Source organism: Xyrauchen texanus, chromosome 49 (genome assembly GCF_025860055.1).
Source record: "Xyrauchen texanus isolate HMW12.3.18 chromosome 49, RBS_HiC_50CHRs, whole genome shotgun sequence".
Taxonomy (NCBI): Eukaryota; Metazoa; Chordata; class Actinopteri; order Cypriniformes; family Catostomidae; genus Xyrauchen; species Xyrauchen texanus.
This window is the reverse complement of record NC_068324.1, coordinates 11,692,852-11,716,931: the sequence shown is the minus strand read 5'-3', so window position 1 is coordinate 11,716,931 and position 24,080 is coordinate 11,692,852. Positions and strand designations below refer to the sequence as shown.

At 40.4% G+C, this 24,080-nt stretch overlaps 1 protein-coding gene and 1 pseudogene across 1 annotated transcript; both read right to left on the bottom strand.

The window, feature by feature from the left end:
• Positions 1-605: 605 nt before the first annotated feature.
• LOC127640269 (uncharacterized) lies at positions 606-14,437 on the bottom strand (annotated as a pseudogene).
• A 3,702-nt stretch (positions 14,438-18,139) lies between these two features.
• LOC127640456 (armadillo repeat-containing protein 10-like) lies at positions 18,140-23,762 on the bottom strand. The gene is made up of 6 exons (XM_052123040.1): positions 23,395-23,762; positions 22,949-23,094; positions 22,695-22,829; positions 22,389-22,565; positions 20,395-20,466; positions 18,140-19,959 (listed from the first exon to the last, which is right to left on the bottom strand). Exons 1-6 carry the CDS (start codon positions 23,633-23,635, stop codon positions 19,708-19,710), a joined length of 1,023 nt encoding a protein of 340 aa, XP_051979000.1. The 5' UTR covers positions 23,636-23,762; the 3' UTR covers positions 18,140-19,707.
• Between the last annotated feature and the right edge of the window lie 318 nt (positions 23,763-24,080).

Genomic DNA, 24,080 nt, shown 5'->3' with positions numbered 1-24,080 from the left:
ATAGAAAAAACCAAGTTTATACAAAAATCACACAGGGTTCTATAATACAGCTCTTACCTTGAAAGTAATCCTACTTTCCATCCATTAAAATGTAATTAACGAGGATGACGCAAAAGATGCTGCCCCACAGGTGCAGTTCACTGAAGATGAGTACAAACCCAGCTTCCTGTTACATAAAGATCAGAATTAAGCACAATAATGACCCTCATTCACACATCACCCAGCAATATACGAAAAGTGAAATATATTCAGTTTAAGCTAAATAAGATGTATAGATGTCACAAATGTGTAACAAAACACCCAGAATTAGGACTATACAGTTGTTGATGATTTTGAGCCAGTAGTTAATGACAGTATTTGTAGTATGCTTGCAAGAAAACGGTGATTAATTAAGATGACTCACGTAAAAGACATTGCATAAAATCAGGATCGGGATCTGAATCATGCACACCTGCACAGCAATGCAGCATCCAACCTCCAAACTGTAAGAAAATGTCAAAATGTAGTATTCTGTGTCTCTGGCTAGATAGCCACAGTGGCTTTAGTGTAGACTCGAATGAGACATTACACACAGACACAGCAAAGAGGAACCAGGACCAAGTGCATCATGCTAAAAGAAGAACAAAAACACTATCAATTAGATGTAATTTGTTAATTATGGATTTGAAGAACAACTCAACTAAAACTGATTTTGTTCTACAGAGTAAACTGGATTCGACTGACAATTTTTGATATTTCTGGGGCCATGGCTAAAAGGGTCACACCAATGCAATACTGACATAAAAAAGGTTCAAAACAGATCACAATAAAATAGTTGTTATTCCTTCTGTTTATGGTGATTCACATTCTTTGTTCATACCACTCCCTACTGGGCAGGGAGTAGAATTTATTACCAAAAATGCCTTGAATATTGATCTGTTTCTCACCCACACTTATCCTTTTGTGTCCGAAAACATGGATTTATGCTGCCTATGTGGATTCTGGAGCATAACATTTTAGGCACCCATTTACTTGCATTGTATGGACCAACAGAGCTGAAATATTCTTCTAAAAATCTTTGTGTTCTGCAGAAGAAAGAAAGTCATACAGCTGGGATGGCATGAGGGTGACATTTTTAGTTGAACTATCCCTTTAAGGTCACTTGATTTTTGAGCACAGTTCTCAAAGCACCCAATTGGTACTGTTATTACAGGTTTTACCAAACTCACCCGTTCCTTCTCCAATATTAATGTCCTAGATGTGTGAATGAGTTTCAGAGTAAAGATAAGGCCAGTGATTTAGGATACCGAAAGGAGAACAGAAATGGTGTACACCAGAGAGAGCATCCTGAGAGAAGTGAACACACAATTTATAATGATATTAAATTACAAGCTTCTAAAATCATTCAGGAACTATGACTAAAGAGACATACAAAAATGTTTTCTACCTAATAGCTTACTCAATGTGACTGTGAAATAGGCTGTAGCTGTTTTCACTCTAGTGAACCGAAAGGAAAACACAAACAATGTGTAGACAATATACTCTTTTATATCTCGTGTTATAGATGGAAAAATGTCTGAAATCTCACCAGATCGTAGTGGCAGTTTCAGCACACAAAGTACCCGCTGCTGTTGGTCCCTGTGGAGATGGTACAGTCCTCACATACTAGATTCCCATAGGCTTTGGAGAAGAGTGTAGGGGCAAACACTCCTATACAAAGACACAGGAGAGCAGAAGAGAAATAATTAACAGAAGGAAAACTTTTAGTAATCCTGTTTGCAATTTATCCTGTTCACTTTATTGCTAAATATCCCTAGTAATATCGAGCATAAGATTCAACAGAAAAAAATGATAAATAGTCGTAATAATCTTATTATTAATCTCATCGAAATGAAAATGTTTCAGTTTCTAAAACTACTAGATGTTAGGTAGCATATCCATACTCAGTGAAGGTGGCAAAAGATGTCAACAATCGAGACTGCAGGCAAACTGACAATTTTTACACTGCAAAAAAAAAAAAAAAGCCCAATTCCCAATGCGCTCTAAGTCCTCGTGGTGGCGTAGTGACTCATCTCAATCTGGGTGGTGGAGGACGAATCTCATCTTATCATGTGGCTTGTTGAGCGCATTAACGCTGAGACATAGCAAGTGTGGAGGCTTCAAGTTATTCTCCACGGCATCCACATACAACTCACCAGGCCCTACCGAGAGCGAACCACATTTAGGTGACAATGAGGAGGTTACCCCATGTGACGCTACCCTCCCTAGCAATTTGATTGCTTAGGAGACCTGTCTGGAGTCACTCAGCATGCCCTGGATTCTAACTTATGACTCCAGTAGTCAGTGTCTTTAATCTCAAAACAAGACTTAAAATCTTTTAAAAGCCATTTTGCTTGTCAAGTAAATAAATTATGTTTTAAGAATATATATATATATATATTTTGAAGCTTGAGAACCCCTGGTCCTCATCGACATTCATTTTATGGAAAAGCTTGAGCATTGTGCTAAACATCTCCTACTGTATTCCACAAAAGAAAGAAAATAATACGGCTCACATAATATGTGACAATTCTCAAATAATTTACTCACCCTCATACCATTCCAGATGTGTATGACTTTATTTCCTCTGCAAAACATAAATGAAGATTTTTGGAAAAATATCTCAGCTCTGTAGGTCCATACGATGCAAGTGAATGGGTGGCAATGCTCCAAAAAGCACACAGGCATCATAAAAGTAATCCATAGAACCCCAGTGGTTAAATTAATATCTTCAGAAGCAATATGATAGGTGTGGGTGAGAAACATATTAATATAATATATAAAGTTCTTCTCCCTGCCCAGCAGGTGGCAATATGCATCAATAATGTGAATCACCAAAAACACAAGAAGAAGAATGTGAAAGTGGAGATTGACTGAGCAAGGAGAATTTATATTAAAAAAGGACTTAAATATTTATCTGTACACCCATACATCATATTGCTTCTGAAGACATTTATTTAACCACTGGAGTCTTATGGATTACTTTTATGCTGATTTATGTGATTTTTTTTAGCTTAACATTTCTGGCCCCCATTCACTTATATTGTATGGACCAAAGGAGCTGAGAAATTCTTCTAAAAATCAGTTTGTCTTCTGCAGAAGAAAGTCATACAAATCTGGGATGGCATGATGGTGAGTAAATGATGAGAGAATTGTAATATTTGAGTGAACTATCTGTTCTGGCTCTCTATGCCCTCTGGTATTGCATTAGTTTGCCGCTGTATTTATTTATCCTACCCTCTAGGGGTCATTATCTTCTTTAGCGGGTTTGGGTTTTTCTTCTATGTTTTTTACGTGCTCAAGTTCAACGCGTTAGTGATGAGCGGAAGCAACAGGCAGAAAAGTTTGTCTCACGAGGTGTTAGGAAAATGTTCCTGAGGCGTTTACATTTCTACTCTCCTCTCAAACCCCGTATATCTTCGAGAAGCGTTGATATGACATAATCTGTAAGTAGCCTAATTTATTGCCCATATTGTTTTTCTAAATAATCTGTTATTTGAGAGGTTATGTTAACTCTTCCTAGCGAACGTTACTAGCTCAGCGTTTAGTATGCTGATCGCGCAATATACTATAAGTCGATGCTATATATAACTCTGTTGTTTTTTTGTCATCCCGGTCGTCAGATTGTACTTATAGGTTGTTAAGATTGAACGAATAGTCTCGGTGTTTCCGGTATAGCTTTGATGAATGACTGGCTGAGTTAGCGTTCGACTAAATGTAATTAAAAGAGAAAATCCTGTTATGCTTTTACAAAATAATGTAGAAAGAACAAATTTATAGCTTTATTATTCAGTAGCGGGAATGTATGTCGGTATCTCAGACACGTTGATTAATATTCTGAACTGATTGTGAATTTGTGTACAATTATCTGCAGTATATTCAGCAGCCTGCATTATAGCTTCTTGATGCAAGCTGTATTGTTTTATCACTGTAATCTGGTGATTCTTATGTTTTGTAGTCTAATTATTTCCAATATGTAAAGGCACAACAATGTGTTTTGATTTGTTAAATGTATCGTTAATAGTATTTTTTTGTATGTTCACAGTTTTACAGTAAAAAGGCAAGAAGGAAAGATAGTGAGAAGAATACCGAGTCTTGTCATTCCTGGAACCTCCTATCCTTGTTGTATTGTTTAGCTCGCTGCATAGGCTGAGTAGCTACACACTCAGTTGAGGGCAGAAGAGTAAAAAGATTATCCATCTAGCAAGCATTCGAGATGTCTCAGTCAGGAACTACACCACCTATGTCCCAGATGGTAGCCCGGTCGGAGTGCCACTCACGTTCTTCACGCCGTTCGTCCACCGGCCAAGCTGCAGCACGAGCCCGAGCAGACGCAGAAGCTGCCCGCACCAGAGCACAGTACGCCAAACGCCAGATCGATATGGAGGTTGAGAAGGCGCGCCATCGAGGCAACGCTAAACGCTCTGAAGAAGGAGGGTGAGGCTGAAGCAGCGCTTGCTGCAGCTCATGTCCTGGAAGCGGCGGCTGACGAGGAGCACCACGCCATCGACCTCACTGATCAGAGCATCTCCCCCTAAAACGCCTCCTTCCATCAGACGTGCTCGAGACTATGTAAACGCTCACTTCACCAACTTCAGTTCGGAGGTCAAAGAAGAAAGGCCTGACACAGGACAACTGGTCAGTCATGACGACTCTCGCCATTTACAACAGAGCCAAACACCAGTCGCTTCCTCTCCAGATGAACATCTCACTGATTTTGTAGGCAGAGAGCAGCTGATATCCCCTCCTACACACATAAAAATGGACATTACATCCCAGCCTAGACCTTCAATGACTTCACAGACTGAACTGTCGGATCTAGCAGCCTACCTAGCACGCCGTGATCTGCTCACAGCCGGATTCAAGGTTTTCGACAACCGTCCTGAGTCCTACTTGTCCTGGAAGTCCATCTTCGGCAACGCCATAGTAGGCCTCAACCTCAAGCCCAGCGAAGAACTTGACCTTCTAACCAAGTGGCTCAGTGGGGAGTCACTTCAACACGCTCTGAGGATCAGGGCGGTCCATATGAACAACCCACAAGCAGGCCTCCAACGTTTGTGGCAGCGTCTAGATAAGAGTTATGGCTCCCCAGAGGTAGTGGAAGCGTCACTCTTCCAACGCTTACAGACTTTTCCAAAGATATCCAATAAAGACGCTCATCTGCTGCAGGAGCTTGCAGATCTTCTGCTAGAGTTAGAGTATGCTCAAAGTGAAAATTATCTGCCAGGCCTTAGCTTTCTTGACACCCCAAGGGGATAAACCCGATTGTTGAAAAGCTCCCTTATGGACTCCAGGAGTCATGGGTGAAACAAGGGACAAAATACAAAAAAGACAATGGTGCCGTATACCCACCTTTCTCATATTTTGTTCAGTTTGTAAATGACTATGCCGAAATGAAAACAGACCCTAGCTTTATGTTACAAAGTTCAAATATAGTAGCTCCAAAGGTTGACAAGACACTGGTAAAACCAACCAGATACAGAGTTCCTGTTGCAGTGAACAAAACAGATATCAGTCAAACAAACGGCACAGCTCAAACATTCATTTTCAATCCGGACAAGCAATGTCCTATTCACCACAAGCCCCATTCACTCGCTAAATGCAGGGGATTTAGGTCAAAAACACTAGATGAAAGGAAAGGTATTCTCAAAGAACACGCTATTTGTTATAAGTGTTGTTCTTCCACAAGTCACAGAGCTAAAGACTGTAAAGCCATCATCCAATGCTCAGAATGTAATAGTGATGTGCACGTCTCCGCCATGCATGCTGGTCCACCTCCGTGGACACCTAAAGACTCTAACCCTCGGTCTCAGAGCCACGGCGAGGAGTCCGATTCCCAGAGCCCTGTAACTACAACCAGTTGCACAGAGGTGTGCGGCCAAGGCCTCAAAGGTAAATCCTGCGCTAAGATTTGCTTAGTCAACGTGTATCCCCGCACATCCCCTGAAGAGAAAAGGAGGATGTACGCCATGTTAGATGATCAAACCAACTCATCCTTAGCCAGGTCTGCCTTCTTTGACATGTTTAAGGTAAAAGGTACCATACTCCCATACACCATGAAAACATGCGCTGGTTTATCAGAGACTGGAGGGCGCAGAGCCAGTGACTTTGTTATCGAGAATGTAAATGGCAAAGTGTCCATGCTGCTGCCCATACTAACAGAATGTGATCAGATTCCAGATAATAGGGACGAGATTCCCACCTCTGAGGCTGTGTCGGCTCACCCTCATCTACAGGCAATTGCTTCGCAGATTCCTCCCCTGGACCCATCAGCAGAAATCCTTCTCCTCTTGGGCAGGGACATCATCCAAGCTCACAAGGTCCGCAGTCAGGTGAATGGTCCAAACAGTGCACCTTATGCTCAACGCCTTGATCTGGGATGGGTAGTTATAGGCGATGTCTGCCTCTCAGGGGTCCACAAACCCACAGTGAACTCTTTTAAGACGAACATTCTTAACAATGGCCGCCCTACCTTCCTCAGCCCCTGCGAAAACAAAATCTGTATCAAAGACAAATACACAGAAAGCTGTCATACCCTCAATAAGACACAAATTGAATTGGGCAGACACATTTTCCAGCAAACAGCAGATGATGACAAAGTGGCACTTTCAGCAGAAGATGCTTTGTTCTTGGAAATTATGCACAAAGAATTTGCAAAAGATGATGCAAATAATTGGGTAGCTCCTCTCCCATTTCGCACCCCCAGACAGCGTTTGCCCAACAACAGGGGCCAGGCCCTCAGTCGTTTAATGTCGCTCCGCAAAACGCTGAAAAGGAAACCTGAAATGAGGGAGCATTACGTTGAGTTTTTGGATAAAATCTTCAGTAAGGGCCACGCCGAACCAGCTCATGCTCTTTCTCCAGACCAAGAATGCTGGTACCTCCCTAGTTTTGGAGTTTACCACCATCAAAAGCCAGGGAAAATTAGGGTAGTCTTTGACTCGAGTGCTCAATACGACAATGTTTCTCTCAATGACGTGCTACTAAAAGGGCCAGATCTCAATAACACTCTTGTGGGAGTTCTGATGCGTTTCAGATTTGACCCATACGCAGTCATGGCAGACGTGGAGCAAATGTTTCACAACTTTCTAGTCAGAGAGGACCACCGTAACTACCTTCGCTTCTTGTGGTTCAAAAACCACGATCTGGATGGAGAAGTGCAGGAATTCAGGATGAGAGTGCACGTATTTGGGAACTGCCCCTCCCCATCAGTGGCCATCTATGGACTGAAACGGTCAGCGATGGAGGGGGAAAGGGAATACGGCAGTGATGCAAGAGAGTTCATTGAACGTCACTTTTATGTAGATGATGGACTAAAATCATTCTCTTCCACAGATGAGGCCATTGACATTCTCTGTAGAGCCCAGAAAATGCTGGCTCAGTGTAACATACGCCTGCACAAAATCTCATCTAACTGTCCTATCATCACAAGTGCCTTTCCAAGTGAGGACCTTGCAACGGACATGCAGGGCCTTGACCTCGGGCAGACTACCCCTCCCATCCAGCGCAGCTTAGGCTTGGGCTGGGACCTGTCCACAGACCTGTTCAAGTTTCAGGTAACAGTCAATGAAAAACCCTTCACTAAACGGGGAGTGCTGTCAGTTATTAATAGTGTGTTCGACCCACTTGGCTTTGCCGTCCCAGTCATTGTAGAAGGCAGGGCCATACTGAGAGACATTTCCACTGACATTTGTGAATGGGACACCGAACTGCCTAAAGAAAAATTACAACAGTGGCAACAATGGAAGGACTCCCTCAAATATCTACGACAACTTGAAATCCCCAGAATGTACACCTCAATACCACTATCTGCAGCTCTAACTAAGGAGATCCATGTCTTTTGTGATGCCTCCACTAAGGCAGTGGGCGCTGTTGCTTACCTCAAACTCACAGATAGAGATGGACACAGTGAAGTGGGTTTCCTTCTCGGCAAAGTACGGCTTTCCCCAAAACCAGACATCACTATACCCAGACTTGAACTTTGCGCAGCAGTCCTGGCTGTTGAGGCGGCCGAGTTAGTCCTGGAGGAGCTAGGTGTCGCAGTCGAACAAATTAGCTTCTACACAGACTCCAAAGTAGTGCTCGGTTACATCTTTAACAAAAAGAGACGCTTTCATGTTTATGTGCACAACAGAGTAGAACGCATCAGGCGCTTCACACAAACCCATCAGTGGCATTACGTGCCCACTCATTTAAATCCCGCTGATCATGCCACACGAGCACTGCCTGCTGAGCAGCTTTCTAACTCCACATGGATCAGTGGACCCGTTTTCCTTTCCAATTCAGGAAAAAGTCAAGTACAGGCAGAGTTGTTTGATCTTGTAGACCCAGAGACTGACAATGAACTGAGACCTGAGGTCATTACTTGTGCCACCACTATCTCAAAGGATGGACTCAGTAGCGTCAGATTTGAAAGGTTTTCGAGTTGGAATGTACTACTCAGAGCTATATCCAAACTCCAACACATTGCCCAGTCATTTAAGCTGAACCCAAAGAGCTCAAGTCACGGCTGGCACAGCTGTAACGAACACTCATCCGAAAAACAACTCAACCGAGCCAAGAACATGATCATTCACACTGTTCAAAAGGAGGTTTACTCTGAAGAAATGAGACAAGTTGAAAAAGGGGTACCCCTTAAGAACTCAAGCCCACTCAGCAAACTGAGCCCGTTTGTCGACTCGAATGGAATCCTCAGAGTAGGTGGGAGGCTGAAGCGTGCACAGTTGACATCGGATGAAACAAATCCCATCCTCATCCCTGGAAAGCACCACCTTGCTCAGCTCATTATAAAACACTTCCATGATAAAGTATGCCATCAGGGACGGCATTTTACGGAAGGGGCAGTTAGGACTGCAGGTTTTTGGATTGTGGGAGGTAAAAGAGCAATAAGCAGAGTGATATTCAGCTGCGTCACATGCCGCAAACTAAGGGGAGACAACAGGAACAGATCATGGCTGAGCTACCAGAGGACAGGCTGTCCACGGACCCTCCTTTCACACATGTAGGCCTTGATGTGTTCGGCCCCTGGCCTGTCATGATCAGAAAAACACGTGGTGGGCAATCGGATGCTAAACGATGGGCAGTCATATTTACGTGTATGAGCACACGTGCCATCCACATTGAAACTATAGAATCGATGGACACGTCATCGTTCATAAATGCCCTGCGTCGTTTCTTTGCCATCAGGGGAGCAGTCAAACTTCTTAGATCCGATTGTGGCACAAATTTTGTGGGTGCCTGCAAGGAACTGCAAATAGACAAACAGGGCTGTCACAACAGCAAACTTCACAACTTCCTCAAAGACTCCGGCTGCAAATGGCATTTCAACCCCCACACGCATCTCATATGGGTGGCTCCTGGGAGCGCATGATTGGGGTCACACGTAAAATCCTCGATGCAATGCTCCTGGAACACCGACATGTAAGACTCACTCATGAGATATTAGTGACATTAATGGCTGAAATCACTGCGATAGTAAATGCTCGATCCGCTCACAGCAGTTTCTACAGATCCAGAAAACCCAGCCATTCTTACCCCTGCCATGCTACTCACACAAAAGGTTGCGACTCCACCTATCCCACCAGGTCAGTTTGAAAGCAGGGATCTTTACAGAGCGCAATGGAGGCGCGTGCAATACCTTGCCGATGTTTTCTGGAGCCGATGGCAAAGGGAATACCTCTCAGGACTTCAGAACCGCCACAAATGGAAAACAGTAAAACCAAATCTACAAACAGGAGATGTTGTTCTGCTAAAGGAGGCACTTGAACATAGGAATAACTGGCCACTTGGACTCATCACCAAAATCTTCCCAAGCGGGGATGGACTTGTTAGGAAAGTAGAGGTGAAGATTTTCCGCAAGGGTGAACTCAGAGCATACATAAGACCTATAAGTGAGGTTGTGTTGTTGGTGTCCAAGGACAATGCTTAAAAAAAAAGAAGAAATCAGGCATTTTGGTTTATTGTATTTTATCTATATTCACATGCTGGTTATGGATGACATCTTTCTGATGTCAGGCGGGGAGTGTTCTGGCTCTCTATGCCCTCTGGTATTGCATTAGTTTGCCGCTGTATTTATTTATCCTACCCTCTAGGGGTCATTATCTTCTTTAGCGGGTTTGGGTTTTTCTTCTATGTTTTTCGCGTGCTCAAGTTCAACGCGTTAGTGATGAGCGGAAGCAACAGGCAGAAAAGTTTGTCTCACGAGGTGTTAGGAAAATGTTCCTGAGGCGTTTACATTTCTACTCTCCTCTCAAACCCCCGTATATCTTCGAGAAGCGTTGATATGACATAATCTGTAAGTAGCCTAATTTATTGCCCATATTGTTTTTCTAAATAATCTGTTATTTGAGAGGTTATGTTAACTCTTCCTAGCTGAACGTTACTAGCTTCAGCGTTTAGTATGCGATCGCGCAATATACTATAAGTCGATGCTATATATAACTCTGTTGTTTTTTTGTCATCCCGGTCGTCAGATTGTACTTATAGGTTGTTAAGATTGAACGAATAGTCTCGGTGTTTCCGGTATAGCTTTGATGAATGACTGGCTGAGTTCGCGTTCGACTAAATGTAATTAAAAGAGAAAATCCTGTTATGCTTTTACAAAATAATGTAGAAAGAACAAATTTATAGCTTTATTATTCAGTAGCGGGAATGTATGTCGGTATCTCAGACACGTTGATTAATATTCTGAACTGATTGTGAATTTGTGTACAATTATCTGCAGTATATTCAGCAGCCTGCATTATAGCTTCTTGATGCAAGCTGTATTGTTTTATCACTGTAATCTGGTGATTCTTATGTTTTGTAGTCTAATTATTTCCAATATGTAAAGGCACAACAATGTGTTTTGATTTGTTAAATGTATCGTTAATAGTATTTTTTTGTATGTTCACAGTTTTACAGTAAAAAGGCAAGAAGGAAAGATAGTGAGAAGAATACCGAGTCTTGTCATTCCTGGAACCTCCTATCCTTGTTGTATTGTTTAGCTCGCTGCATAGGCTGAGTAGCTACACACTCAGTTGAGGGCAGAAGACTATCCCTTTAATACACAATAAGAGAGAAAACAATGATGAGTGACAGAGGCAAAACAAGAAACAGGGTGTGCCACCTCACAGTTACATCTTACCCCCTACTGATATGAAGTGCAATGAGGAGCTGACCCCTGCTGTGTGGCTGTTAAATCTCTGCTCTCTGTACCTGAGCCCTCCAATTATCATACTGATCCCCTGAGAATGGGAAACAATATAATGGTTGGGTACGGTTCGCTATGAAAGGTCATCTTTTAGATGGCTTATGGGTAACAATCACCTAGTGGTATTAAGATGCAGCCCAGCAGCGTTCCAGTAAGAGCCACCTACACTATCTCATGCAGACACTTATTATCTTGGTGTTGACCTAAGAGCAAGGCTGTGATGTAAAAGCTCATATGCGTAATGGAGCCGAACATTGCGTTGACTACTACCCCAACTGCAAAGTTACTCTGAGCGAAAATACTGGGAACAGTACAGTACTGCATTTACAGTGTCCATTTCAGTGATATCCGTAACCTTTTGGTGCCGTGATGGCATGATCACTCACCTTGCAATGCCCATGCCAATGTAATATGACAGTGGAATGATGGAGCCGATGGCTGTGGCAAACTTGACTTCAGAGTTGGCAAACTGGTTTGTTTTGTCCACATAAACAATCACCAGCGAATGGTAAGAGATCTACAGGAATTCTATTTAAGGAAATTCATGAAAGATGGCTTGCCACACAAAGCTTTAAAGGGATAATGCAAAGAATACATTTTAATTCTGTCATAATTTAAACACCATTTTGCTGTTCTAAACCCTTATGAATTTCTTAAGTGAAACACAAATGGAGATGTTCGTCACAGTCACCATTCACTTTCATTGCCATTTTTATCCACTTGCAATGAAAGTGTATGGTGCCTGAAGCTGGAGTGGTGGTGGCATAGTGGTCTAACACACATAACTGGTAATCAGAAGGTCACTGGTTCGATCCCCACGACCACCACTGTTGTGTCCTTGAGCAAGGCACTTAACTCCAGGTTGCTCCGGGGGGGATTGTCCATGTAATAAGTGCACTGTAAGTCGCTTTGGATAAAAGTGTCTGCCAAAAGCATAAATGTAAATGTAAATGTAAATGAAGCTGTCATACTGCCTAAAATCTCCTTTTGTGTTCCAGAGAAAAAAGTCTTGGAATGTGTTTGGAACAACATGAGGGTGAGTAAATTATGACAAAATGTTCATTTTTGGGAGAACTATTCCTTTTATCATAATGACAATAGCATGCATTAGACATTATTAATATTTTCATGCAAAGGAGTATACTAACAAAAAAAAAAAAAATTTATCTAGAAGACAAAGTAAAAAATTCAAAAACCTTTTTAATTTGATGAGCCTAAATTGAGACATTAAACTGGCTATGATCTTCTATTTGTTTATAGGTTTGATGTTGAGGATACTGACAGCAAAAACACTGATCCCATCCACTGTGTATTGATAGTAGTAGAGGTTTACTGCATGGTAGAATCAAAGAATAACCTGGCTTTAACCATTCAAGGATGGGCAACGAGGAGGCGGGAACCGGCTGAACAGTCAACATAAACTTTAATGATATAAATGAACTCAAAACAACATAAAACTTAAGGGCACAGACACACATGCAGCACGGTCACATGCGTCTCTCTCTCTCGAACTGGCTCATCTTTATATATAACAACATTTATAGGTTACAAGAACATTTAATCAACTACAGTTTAAAGGGGTCATGACATGGTTTTTTTTATTGTATTATTATGTTCCCTTAGGTGCAATTATAGTATTAATATATTTTTTTTTAAGAAAAACTTTTAAAATCTAGTGATTTATGACCTTTTCCCACCCTGTTTCTCATCCTCCGATTCAAACAGTCTGTTTTGGGGGCGTTTTCCATTTAAGACTTCAGTGTTAACGCCCACTGTTATGATTGGCTAACGTCAGTGCCTATGTATCAATTATTGACGCCCCCAGCCAGAACAATATGCAAGTAAACTAAGTAAAAACACTGTGATTATTCATAATGAATGAAATTGCGCTTTAAAAAGTAGTTTAAAGTTTAAAATAGATTACTTACAGTTTGCGTCGTCGTTGTTCCCAGAATAGTCGGCACGGACTTATCTTTGAGCAACAGTTTTCTGGCAAAGCCAGCATCATATTGAGATTTGTTCTCAAAACAGTCATCCTTAAAATGTACAGAACAAACGCTTAAGTTAACACTGCCGTGACTGGAACGTCCGCAAAAAATAAACTGCATCCATTTTTCCCTGACGTCTGGATCTTTCGGCAGCTTATTCAGAGGTTTTGTTTGACCACAGCCAGGAACAGCACATCTGTGTGGCATCGTAATTTTCCTGTGCACAAGTAGTCTCTGTCAGAGCTCGCTGTCCATCGACTGAACACTTGTGAGGCGCACGGCGATACGAAATGAGCGTAGTTGTCTTGCGCTTAAAACGTAGTTATCTTGTGCTGGAGGCGGTCATATGCAAACGCTGTTACGTCACTTCTAACCGACACGTCACTTCTAACCATGAATCCAGAACGAGCTGTATTTTGAGTTTGATTAAATAAATGATTCGTTTAGAATGGGGAGGACGTCTTAAAATATTAAACTTGCAGGACGTTTTAATGATACAAAGACCTCTTATATACCAAAAGATCAAGGCAAATTTGGTTTCTCATGTCATGACCCCTTTAAAACATATCTCAGTATAAAAGTATCTCTGGCTTATAGACTTCTTCATGCAAACTTGATCTAAAATTGATGCTTATGTGTCAGCTTATTACAAGTTGAAAAATTAAATAAGCCATGAGATACTGTGCTTTAGAGTGATTTTTTCACTGGTAAGGGGCATCCTGAGCCACCATGTTTCACACTGGTAAGCCCACAGTATACTTCACCTGTCCGTGATCTGTGACTTTTAGCATGACACAATTTCCGTCATCAGGATTGTAAGTATGCATCCACATTTTCCTGTCTGTGTGGACTGTGCGCATACAAAAGTGCATTGCGCAAGGCTGACTTATGAGATAGAAGAGTCCACTAGGTGGCAATACACACAGTTGGGATGTATTGTCAAGCAGTAGTCAAAGAACATATCCTTCTCCATCGTTTTGTTGATCATGCTTCCTCTAATGGCGGATCCTCAGTTTTCTTTTCTCCCCAATTTGGAATGTCCAATTCACAATAAATTCTCAATACACTCTAAGTCCTCGTGGTGGCGTAGTGACTTGTGGCGGGTGGCAGAGGACGAATCTCAGTTGCCTCCGCATCTGAGACTGTCAATCCACGCACCTTATCACGTGGTTTAAATAGCGCATGTGGAGGCTTCACACCATTCTCCACGGCTGGCCCCCACCGAGAACGGGAACCACATTATAGTGACCACGAGGAGGATAGGTTACCATGTGACTCTACCCTCCCTAGCAACCGGGCCAAATTGGTTTGCTTAGGAGACGTGGCTGGAGTCACTCAGCACGCCCTGGGATTCAAACTCATGAACTCCAGAGGTGGTAGTCAGCATCTTTACTCACTGAGCTACCCAGGCCCCCAGTTTTTCTTCTTCTTTATCCTTCAGTGCGGATGTCCTGTAAATTACACAACTTAATGATGCCCGCTAACGTCTTGTAGCGTATAACAAAGTGATTGTACTGCGCATGTGTCGAACGCATCCATTCGCTCATTGCGTGAGGTATATTTTCAAAGCTTTGTGCACACATCCGTGCATGAGTCAGAACGGAACGCACAAAGTAAAGTATACCTGGGCCTAAGGCCACAGACTCGAGAGGCTTATTGCTTTTATAAAATGATTTTCCTAACTGTAGACCGTTTGCAATTGCTTGGCACATTAAAAGGCCAAAGTATACTTCAGGTGTCCGCATTGCTGATCGCCCCACGCACAGTATGTGTGTCACAAATTGCGTCAACAGCACACCCACGTGGATTGACCGTGCGCAACCTAGATTTTCTTGATCCGCACACGCAGTCCTCGGCTGTCCGCTTCGCTGATGCATGTGCCTGAAATTGAGAGTACTAAGACTTTCACAAAGACGTTGTAGTGGGCATGCGTCAAACGCATTCATATTCGCTCAGTCAGAAGAGAATAGAAGCAATGGTAGTGTGGTCTGTCAAGTGTGAACTATCTGGAACACACAAAAACGAAGTATACCTGGTCCTTAAGTTTTTTCGTGGTCAGAAGGGTATACTCAAAGGCAAAGCGGTCCACCTCATTCAAATGCAATAGTTTTTAGTTACCGATGCCATTTTAGAAATGTACTATTCACAGACAGCCATGATTAATTTAATCCATGAAAGTGTTCAGTAACAGGATAGTTACTGAGATCAAGCGAGTAGTACAGCATTTGGCTAGTCATGTGATCTTTACATGGTAGCCCCCATGAGGGGACCCTTTCAATGTAGATTTAACACACTTTTATAAGGTTACTAATATGACTGGAGTCTTTATCTCGTGTAGTCATGATTAAATACATATGCTTCAAAATTAAATTAATTTCTTTTGGGGTTAATGTTTCTTTGAAGAAAAAATGACTGAGTGCACCTTTAATACAAACTCTGCTGTGCTATACTGAATTCTGTTTAATAGTAATTTTTCAAAACCTAATTTCGTGATATAGACGACAAAGATATCCCATTAGGAATCTTCTTGCAAAAACCCTGCCAGAGAAATAACACTTGGTAAGCCCGTTTTTTTTATAATTTTTTTTTACATTAATTCAATGTCATCAAGTATTTTCACATTAATTCAGATATAGCCAAAGACATGAAACCACCGACAGGAAATTGTGAACAATAATTGTGGAAGTGTGGACTGATGAGGTCTCAGGGGGTTTCAGAACTAAACTCAGCAAAAAAAAAAACGTCCTCTCACTTTCAACTGCTTTAATGTTACATAAAAAAAGTAACAGTCAGTATCTGGTGTGGCCACCAGCTGCATTAAGTACTGCAGTGGATCTCCTCCTCATGGACTGCTCAAGATTTGCCAGTTCTTGCTGTGAGATGTTACCCCAATCTTCTACCAAGGCACTTGTAAGTTCCCAGACATTTCTGGGGGGATGGCCCTAGCCCTCACCCTCCAATCCAACGGGTCCCAGATGTGCTCAATGGGATTTAGATTCGAGCTCTTTGCTGGCCATGGTAGAATACTGACATTCCTGTCTCCCTGTCTTAGACGTGTAACAGTACGGGCATTGACATTTATTGCCCTGGCCACATCTGCAGTCCTCATTCCTCCATGCAGCATGCCTAACGCCCGTTTCACACATACTCAGTTTGCAGTGTGTATGCGGTGCGTATTTTTTTCCGTACCCATGTTAACAGGTTAGAGCTTTTACACTGCACGCGGATGCAGTCCGTCGATCCGTTTCAGTTGCGGTACGTATACAGCAGTGCAGCGATCGTTTACGCACAGAGTCTATTTTTGCTGTGCTGCACCGCACTGAATTAAAGTGGCAGTGCATTGTTCACATTAAAATAGACATAGACTGTCAAGAAACTGTAATAATTTCATCATATACGCATAATTACAGTTAATGTATTCTACAGTTACTAAATTACAGGACCAAGAAAAACAAAAAAGTATGATTATAGTCCCAAAAGTTGCAAAATGCCATCATATATGATTTTTTTACCCTAAAAAAAAAAAAGACAGAGTGAACCCAAATGCGTTTCATTATTCTCCTCCTTAGCAACAGATATAGCGCGATAGCTTTTCTTCTGTCAACAACTCGAACTACATGTAAAACAAAGAATCACATATTTTCATACGGTTTCAATGCCTTAAACAATCTCAAAGTTAACGTTTGTATTTAAAATCAAAATTCCTTACACATTTTTGATTTTGTAGCACACAGAAACTGCGGATCAGTAGCGCACTGCAAACGCAGCATATGTGAAAGCACTATAGCACGTGCTGCTCCTGTACCGTATACGCACCGCATACGTACCACACTGCACACGGAGTATGTGTGAAACGGGCGTAAGACATGTTCACGCAGATGAGGAGAGACCCTGGGAACCTTTCTTTTGGTGTTTTTCAGAGTCAGTAGAAAGATCTCTTTAGTGTCCTAAGTTTTTATAACTGTGACCTTAATTGCCTACCTCTGTTCTTAACAACTGTTCCACAGGTGCATGTTCATTAATTGTTTATGGTTCATTGAACAAGCATGGAAAACATTGTTTAAACCCTTTACAATAAAGATCTGAAAAGTTATTTGGATTTTTACAAAATTATCTTTAAAATACAGTGTTCTGAAAAAAGGGACGTTTATTTCGCAACAGACTACTGACTGAATGCAAATGCATTAAAAGGAAACCTTTTGTATGACATGATATTGTGTTGCATATGGCAAGAATCCGAATTAATTTAAACAAGAAAGGTGACTGAATGACTAGACACCGGAGCTACACTCTTATTGCAAGCTGTAGTAGAATTGCAATAGGAGCACATTGAATAGGGCTGCTTTCATTTAGTTTGTTTACAGCAGGACACGTTTAAGGGCAATGTCTGGCTTTCTTGTTGTTGTTCTATTGTTTTTCTGAGACTCCGCAGAGTACCTTTCTTCTCGTCTCAGTATTCGTTGTCATTTCAGCACATTCTGTCCCGCCATTCCAGTTTCGAATGCCATTGCCAACTCTTCAGTAGTAACCCGCGATTCAAACGCACTTAGATCGCGCTAAAGACTTATGGGAAAGTTAGTTCACTGAAACTACAGTGATTCAAGAGCACGAGTCTGCATTCCATACAAATGTCAATTTGTAGACCTGCAGTGTGTCTCCTGTACAGAATCAATATAATTCAGAATAAAGAGTAGCAAAATAGTAAAGCCCAAAGATACGTAAAGATCGTTAATTTGTATAATTTAGCATAGTGCTGTTTGTATTGAAACCCTTAAATTTTTGTATTGTCTTTATATAAAAAAAAAAAAAAAAACTTTTTATATTGATATTATAAATTGTTTAATTTGTAGGCCTAAATAAATAATAATAAAAAAAAATCCAGAGTGGCGCCATATTGATTTTTGGCGGGAATGAAAATGAGGTACACTTAAAAAAGGACTCAGATATTTATTTTCACATTTTAATTTGGGGACAAAGCATTTCAAAATAAGTTATAATTCAAAGACCCAGACACTCATTTCGCCCAGCCAGTTCTGAGCTGTAAACTTCAATGTTATAACTGCAATGATTCCACTGTGAAGAAACAATTAGCTTTGTACTTGCTTACAATATGTAATAAAAATCAATGAAACTTGTCAAATCATCAACACAAATCAGAAAACAAAGTCACTGAACTATCAATTTCATTACCATGCATAGATTATAGGCTACCTGGGCCATTAAAGGGATAGTTCACCAAAAATGAAAATTCTCTCGTCATTTAATCACCCTCATGCCATCCCGGATGTCTATGTTCTTTCTTCTGCAAACACAAATTAAGATTTTCAAAGATTATTTCTGCTCTGTATGTCCTCACAATCTAATTAAATGGTGACCAAAACTTTGAAGCTATTAAAAGCAAATAAAGGCAGCATAAAAATAATAGAGTTGACTCCAGTTGTTTAATCCATATTTTCAGAAGCGATCAAATCGCTTTTGGATGAGAAGACCAAAATATATAAACTACTTTTTTATTATACATTTTGCCATTGCAGTCTCTAGGCATGATCATGATTTCAAGCTTGATAACACTTCCTAGTGTATGACCATTTGCAGAGCACTAGTTTGTGCTAGGAAGTGTAATCAAGCTTGAAAGCATGATTACCAAGGACACTGCTGATGTCAACATTTATAGTGATTAAAGAGATATATTTTTGTCTGTTCTCAACCAAAACAATTTGGATCGTTTCAGAAGACATAGATTAAACCACTGGAGTCTTATAGATTACTTTTATGCTGCCTTTGTGCTTTTTGGAGCTTCCAAGTTCTGGCCATCATTCACTTAGATGGACCAACAGAGCTGCAATGTTCTTCTAAAAATCTCTGTGTTCTGCATAAGAAAATCATACACATCTGGGATGGCATAAGTATGGGTAAATGATAAGAGAATTAATTTTTAGGTGAACTATTCCTTTAACATCAGTGTTAACTGAACAAATTTCCTCCTTCAATGGTAAACTTCTCTTATATTGTGCAGCAAAGAAGTAATACTTGTTTTAAAAGACATATTCAAAACAATTCCGAATATAGGCAAGTCCTTTCCACTACTAGTTTGGATATCCAAAGCACTTAGTGTGACAAGAGAAAATACCTGCAAGCTTGTAATATTCATTCACTTGACAAGTAAACATTTGGCAGTGGAGATGTTTTAAAGGGTCTCCAAGAGGGAGAATGTACAGGGTTCACAAATGCCAACAAACATTTCTCAAAATGCCTGAGGGAGTAAGTTGTAGTCTGTATTACAACTTACATATCCTGTCTATTTTTTTTTTTTTTTAAAACATCATTTTTAGAAGGTACTAGTGGCCATAACAGATGCAAACTGTAGGTAGCACCCTCTTCCTCTAAGGAAATTAAGATAGGAAAACAAGCTTGTGTCACCTTCTATACATAGAAGAACAAGTGTAGAGGGTGAAAATCTATAAGGTACATCCAGTGCCTGGCAGGTGAAGGCAAAGGGAAGCCTGGAGCTTATGCAAGGAGTCTGGCCACTTGTGTCTTCACCTCCTCATCTGGGTGGGAGAGCAACAGGGGCAGCCAGCGGTGAAGCTGAGAGGAGCTGTCCAGTAGAACACAGTATAGAGAGTCCTGTCTCCTCCTCAGAGCTTCTGCTACCTGTGCAGAGGGTCTCCATGCCCGCAGGTTGCCCACAAAATATAACAGGCGTATAAGAACGGCGGTGCTTGTGCAGCCATCAAACAAAAAAATCAAAGATGCTGGAGCCTGTGAACACAGATTTAAAGGAAAAGTATAATCAAAGATAAAAAAGATGTCATTATTTAATCACTCTCATGTCATCCCAAGCCCTTGCTATTACAGTTTCAATAGAATGTTAATTTTTGTAAAGAATCAACAGCAGGTTTTTTTTCCACACATATATGACTGAAACTATAAAGGAAAAGTACTAAACCCTTTGTCGTCATCATAATGAAAAGTGATTTTAAAAACAGATGTATGGAATCAACAGCAGGCAATGACACAAACTAGGACACATAGCAACCAAGGCAATTATTTATAGTACTGTATCTATTTATACTCATATTATACTGATATGATGACTAAGACAGAATAGTTCCTGAAACCAAATGCAATGGATCTTACACAACTCAAAGAAAAACTGAAGAAAATACCAATTCCGAAAGAGACAAGTTTACTCACCTGGCTTTGTACAATATCATCCATCAAATCTGGATTAGAGGAAAGATTAACTAGTACCTTTAAGACCTGGATCTGCAAGAAAAGATGAACAGTGCAAGCATTCTAAAACATCTGGGTGATTTGCATGAAAATGTCCTGGTCATATTTACCTCCAAATCAATGCAAAGTAACATTATTTTCAGGACACTTGAGCACATTTTACCCCCAATTTTCATTACGGTCACACAACTGGAGATTTATAATTTGTACTATTCCCAGTGTTTTTAATGATTATTCTCACTACCGTAAAAGTTGTTTTGTTTACATGATTTGTATTTATTTTTTATTTAAAATCTGTAAGAATGAAAGGCAGTGCCAAGGGAGTACTGCTATGATGTATAAACACTTTACAATTTAAATATATGACTCGTCACATTGAAATAATGAGAATATCAAACTGAATATCTTTTTTGCACTGCCGTAGTGAGAATTGGAGGGTAAAGATTGTCATGAAAATAATGTCACAAGGTTAAAAAAAAAAAGCTTCATTTTCTATATGCAAAAGATAATTTTTCATGGTTTCATTTGATTGTGGAAAACAGAACATTCTTTTGACCAGGTTCGTGATTCAGACAGACCGGTTTAAAGGAATAGTTCACCCAAAGATGAAAATGTTCTCATAATTTACTCACTCTCATGTCATCCCAGATGTATGTGACTTTCCTTCTTCTGCAGAACACAAATGAAGATTTTTAAAAAGAATACCTCAGCTCTGTAGGTCCTCACACTGCAAGTGAATGGTGGCCGGAAATGTAAAGCTCCAAAAAGCACATAAGGCAGCATAATAGTAATCCATAAGAGTCCAGTGGTTAAATCCATGTCTTCTGAAGGAATGTTATTGGTGTGGGTGACCAACAGATCAATATTTAAAGGGATAGTTCATCCAAAAACAAACATTCTCTCATCATTCTTTCAGCCTCATGTCATCCCATATGTGTACGACTTACTTTCTTCTGCTGAACACAATCAAAGATTTTTTTAGAAGAATATCTCATCTCTTTTGGTCCTTACAATGCAAATTAATTTTTTAAGCTCGTCACTTGTCAGCATTAAAGCAATCCATATGACATATTTTTAAATCCATGTCTTCAGAAATTATATGTTAGGTGTGTGTGAGAAGCAGATCAATATTTAATAATTAAAAATGCTGTGTGATCATGAGGATGGATTACATCAAGATCTAGATTGAAATGCAGGTGCAGAATTTATATAAATAATATAGTCTACACCTCTCTCGCCATTGCTGGCATGCCAGTGATTACCCCTCCACCCTGCCAGCATTGGCATGCGTGCCATAGGTTGCCGACCCCTGGATTAAACCATTGGAGTCATATGGATTACTTTTATGATGCCATGTGCTTTTCAGAGCATCAACATTTTGGCACCCATTCACTTATGGACCTACAGAGCTGAGATATTCTTTTAAAAATCATAATTTGTGTTCTGCAGAAGGAAGAAAGTCATACACAGCTGGAATGCCATGAGGGTGAGTAAATTAGATAATTTTCATTTTTGGGTGAACTATTCCTTTAATTCCTTTTTAACTATAAACTTCCACCTTTGACAAGCACCAAACTGTAGGTGGTGATATGCACTTGTGCATATTGCAAAAAACAAAAAAGAAAAATGTGGAAGTGTAAGTTTACAGTAAAAAAGGACTTCAATATTGATCTGTTTCTCACCCACACCTATCATATCACTACTGAAGACATGCATTTAACCACTAGTGTCTAGATTATTGTGCTTTTTGGAGCTTCAAAGTTCTTATCACCATTCACTTGCATTTTATTGACTTACAGAACAGAGATATTCTTCTAACAATCTTCATTTGAGTTCCGCAGAAGAAGAAAAAAGTCATAAACATCTGGGATGGCATGAGTGTGAGTAAGTGATGAGAGTTTTCTATTAGACTATTCCTTTAACAAACATAATCCAAAATATTACTTCAAAATTACCTGTAGGATATCATTGCTCACTACGAGCAGCGACAGGAGGAGGGTGATTGAGTTCTTCATCAGATGCTGATGATTATCAGTGATTGACAGGTTAGTAAGCAATCTCAGTGCTGCCAGCTGAAGGTCTGAGTTCACCGGTGACATCTCAATCAACTGCATCACTGAAGGGACATATACCTAAACAACAACAGAGATAATTGTAACAATAGGGCACCAAACAAAAATGGGCCCTATCCACTTTTCATATTGTGCCTATGCCCATGCACATGGGAGAACAAGAAAAATGTCACATGAATGAAGCAATACCTTTAGCTGCTCTTGATTACAGATGTTCATGCTTAAGTTGTTCAGTGCATTTAGAGTCTGCACCCTAACCTCAGCTGAAGGATCTGAAAGGAAGCTGGCTACAATGTGAAGACCTCCAAATTCTCGCAGAAGATCCTAATGATGAGGAAAGGAGTAACATTTTTGTTAATATAGTGAATTGAAAGCATTTAACACTTCAACACCATGACTGATTTAAATTATTGTCTTTATCATGCAAACAATTATTAGATGACCTGGTTTACTGTGAAGGCAGCAGCATTTCCTAACGTTACAAGAACTTTCCTCCTCTCCTCAGGGTCAGGGCTGCTCTGCAGCAGGGAGAGAAGTATACTGAGATGTCGAGGCTCCAAGCTGGTAGCAGATTTTGAGTGAATGCCACCTAGTAAAAAGCCAACACAACATACACTAGCTCAAATTTATCTTCTGGGTTGATGAGAATCCTAGGACACCAAAATAAAGTTGAATTTAATTTTAATCAATGCAATATACATACATATATATATTTATTTATTTATATATTTATATATATTATCAAATATAGGCTAAATTAAATATATATTACCAATGTTACAAAGATAAGTACAGAGTTGGCAGTCCAGATTCCAAACATCCTATACATCCCCATTATTTACTTTGGTAAGCCATCAAGTAACGTCTTCTCCATTTGACTGTCACTTACTCGATTCTGTATTTGCAGATGAATCCAGATGGTCAGTTTTGCCGACCACTTTAAATCCAGACACTTTGGCCATCAAACTCCCAGGCTGTACAGTCACACGTTTAGACTTTCGTCTGTTTCCTCCATCTGCAACACGACCAAACACTAGTTTATAAATGCCATATGAAGCCCCAGCGCCCGCTACAATCCCCAACAAAGCCTTCATGCTGCCGAGCCGGGCTATGACATTTTCATCTCCCATTCTGCGATATGCGCAGATTTCATATATGAATGTTAAAACACAGTTCTTCGCCAACAGGATAAATAACGACGCTTTCTGTCTCCGAACATCCTCGTCGCTGACTGTTTTACTAGCACGATGCCACCTGACGTTGTCTATTGCATTAGTGGCCGACCAAAAGCTTTCACGGAGTTTAAGCTTGTTGCCAATCACTAGAGCTAATACGTTATATAGGGTTGTGTAAACTGAGTTTTAGAAAGTGTATTACATTTCGAATTTAGTTCGAATTAGAAATTGAATTTGAATTTAATTAATACAGAACATAGGATACATAATTGTAATTCGAATTTGAAAGTAAGGAATTACAATATAAATAAAACCAAAAAATCTAGCACACCTGGGATTATCTCTGATGACCAACCATATTGGTTACTAAGCAACATGAATGTAACTATTGACAGAAACT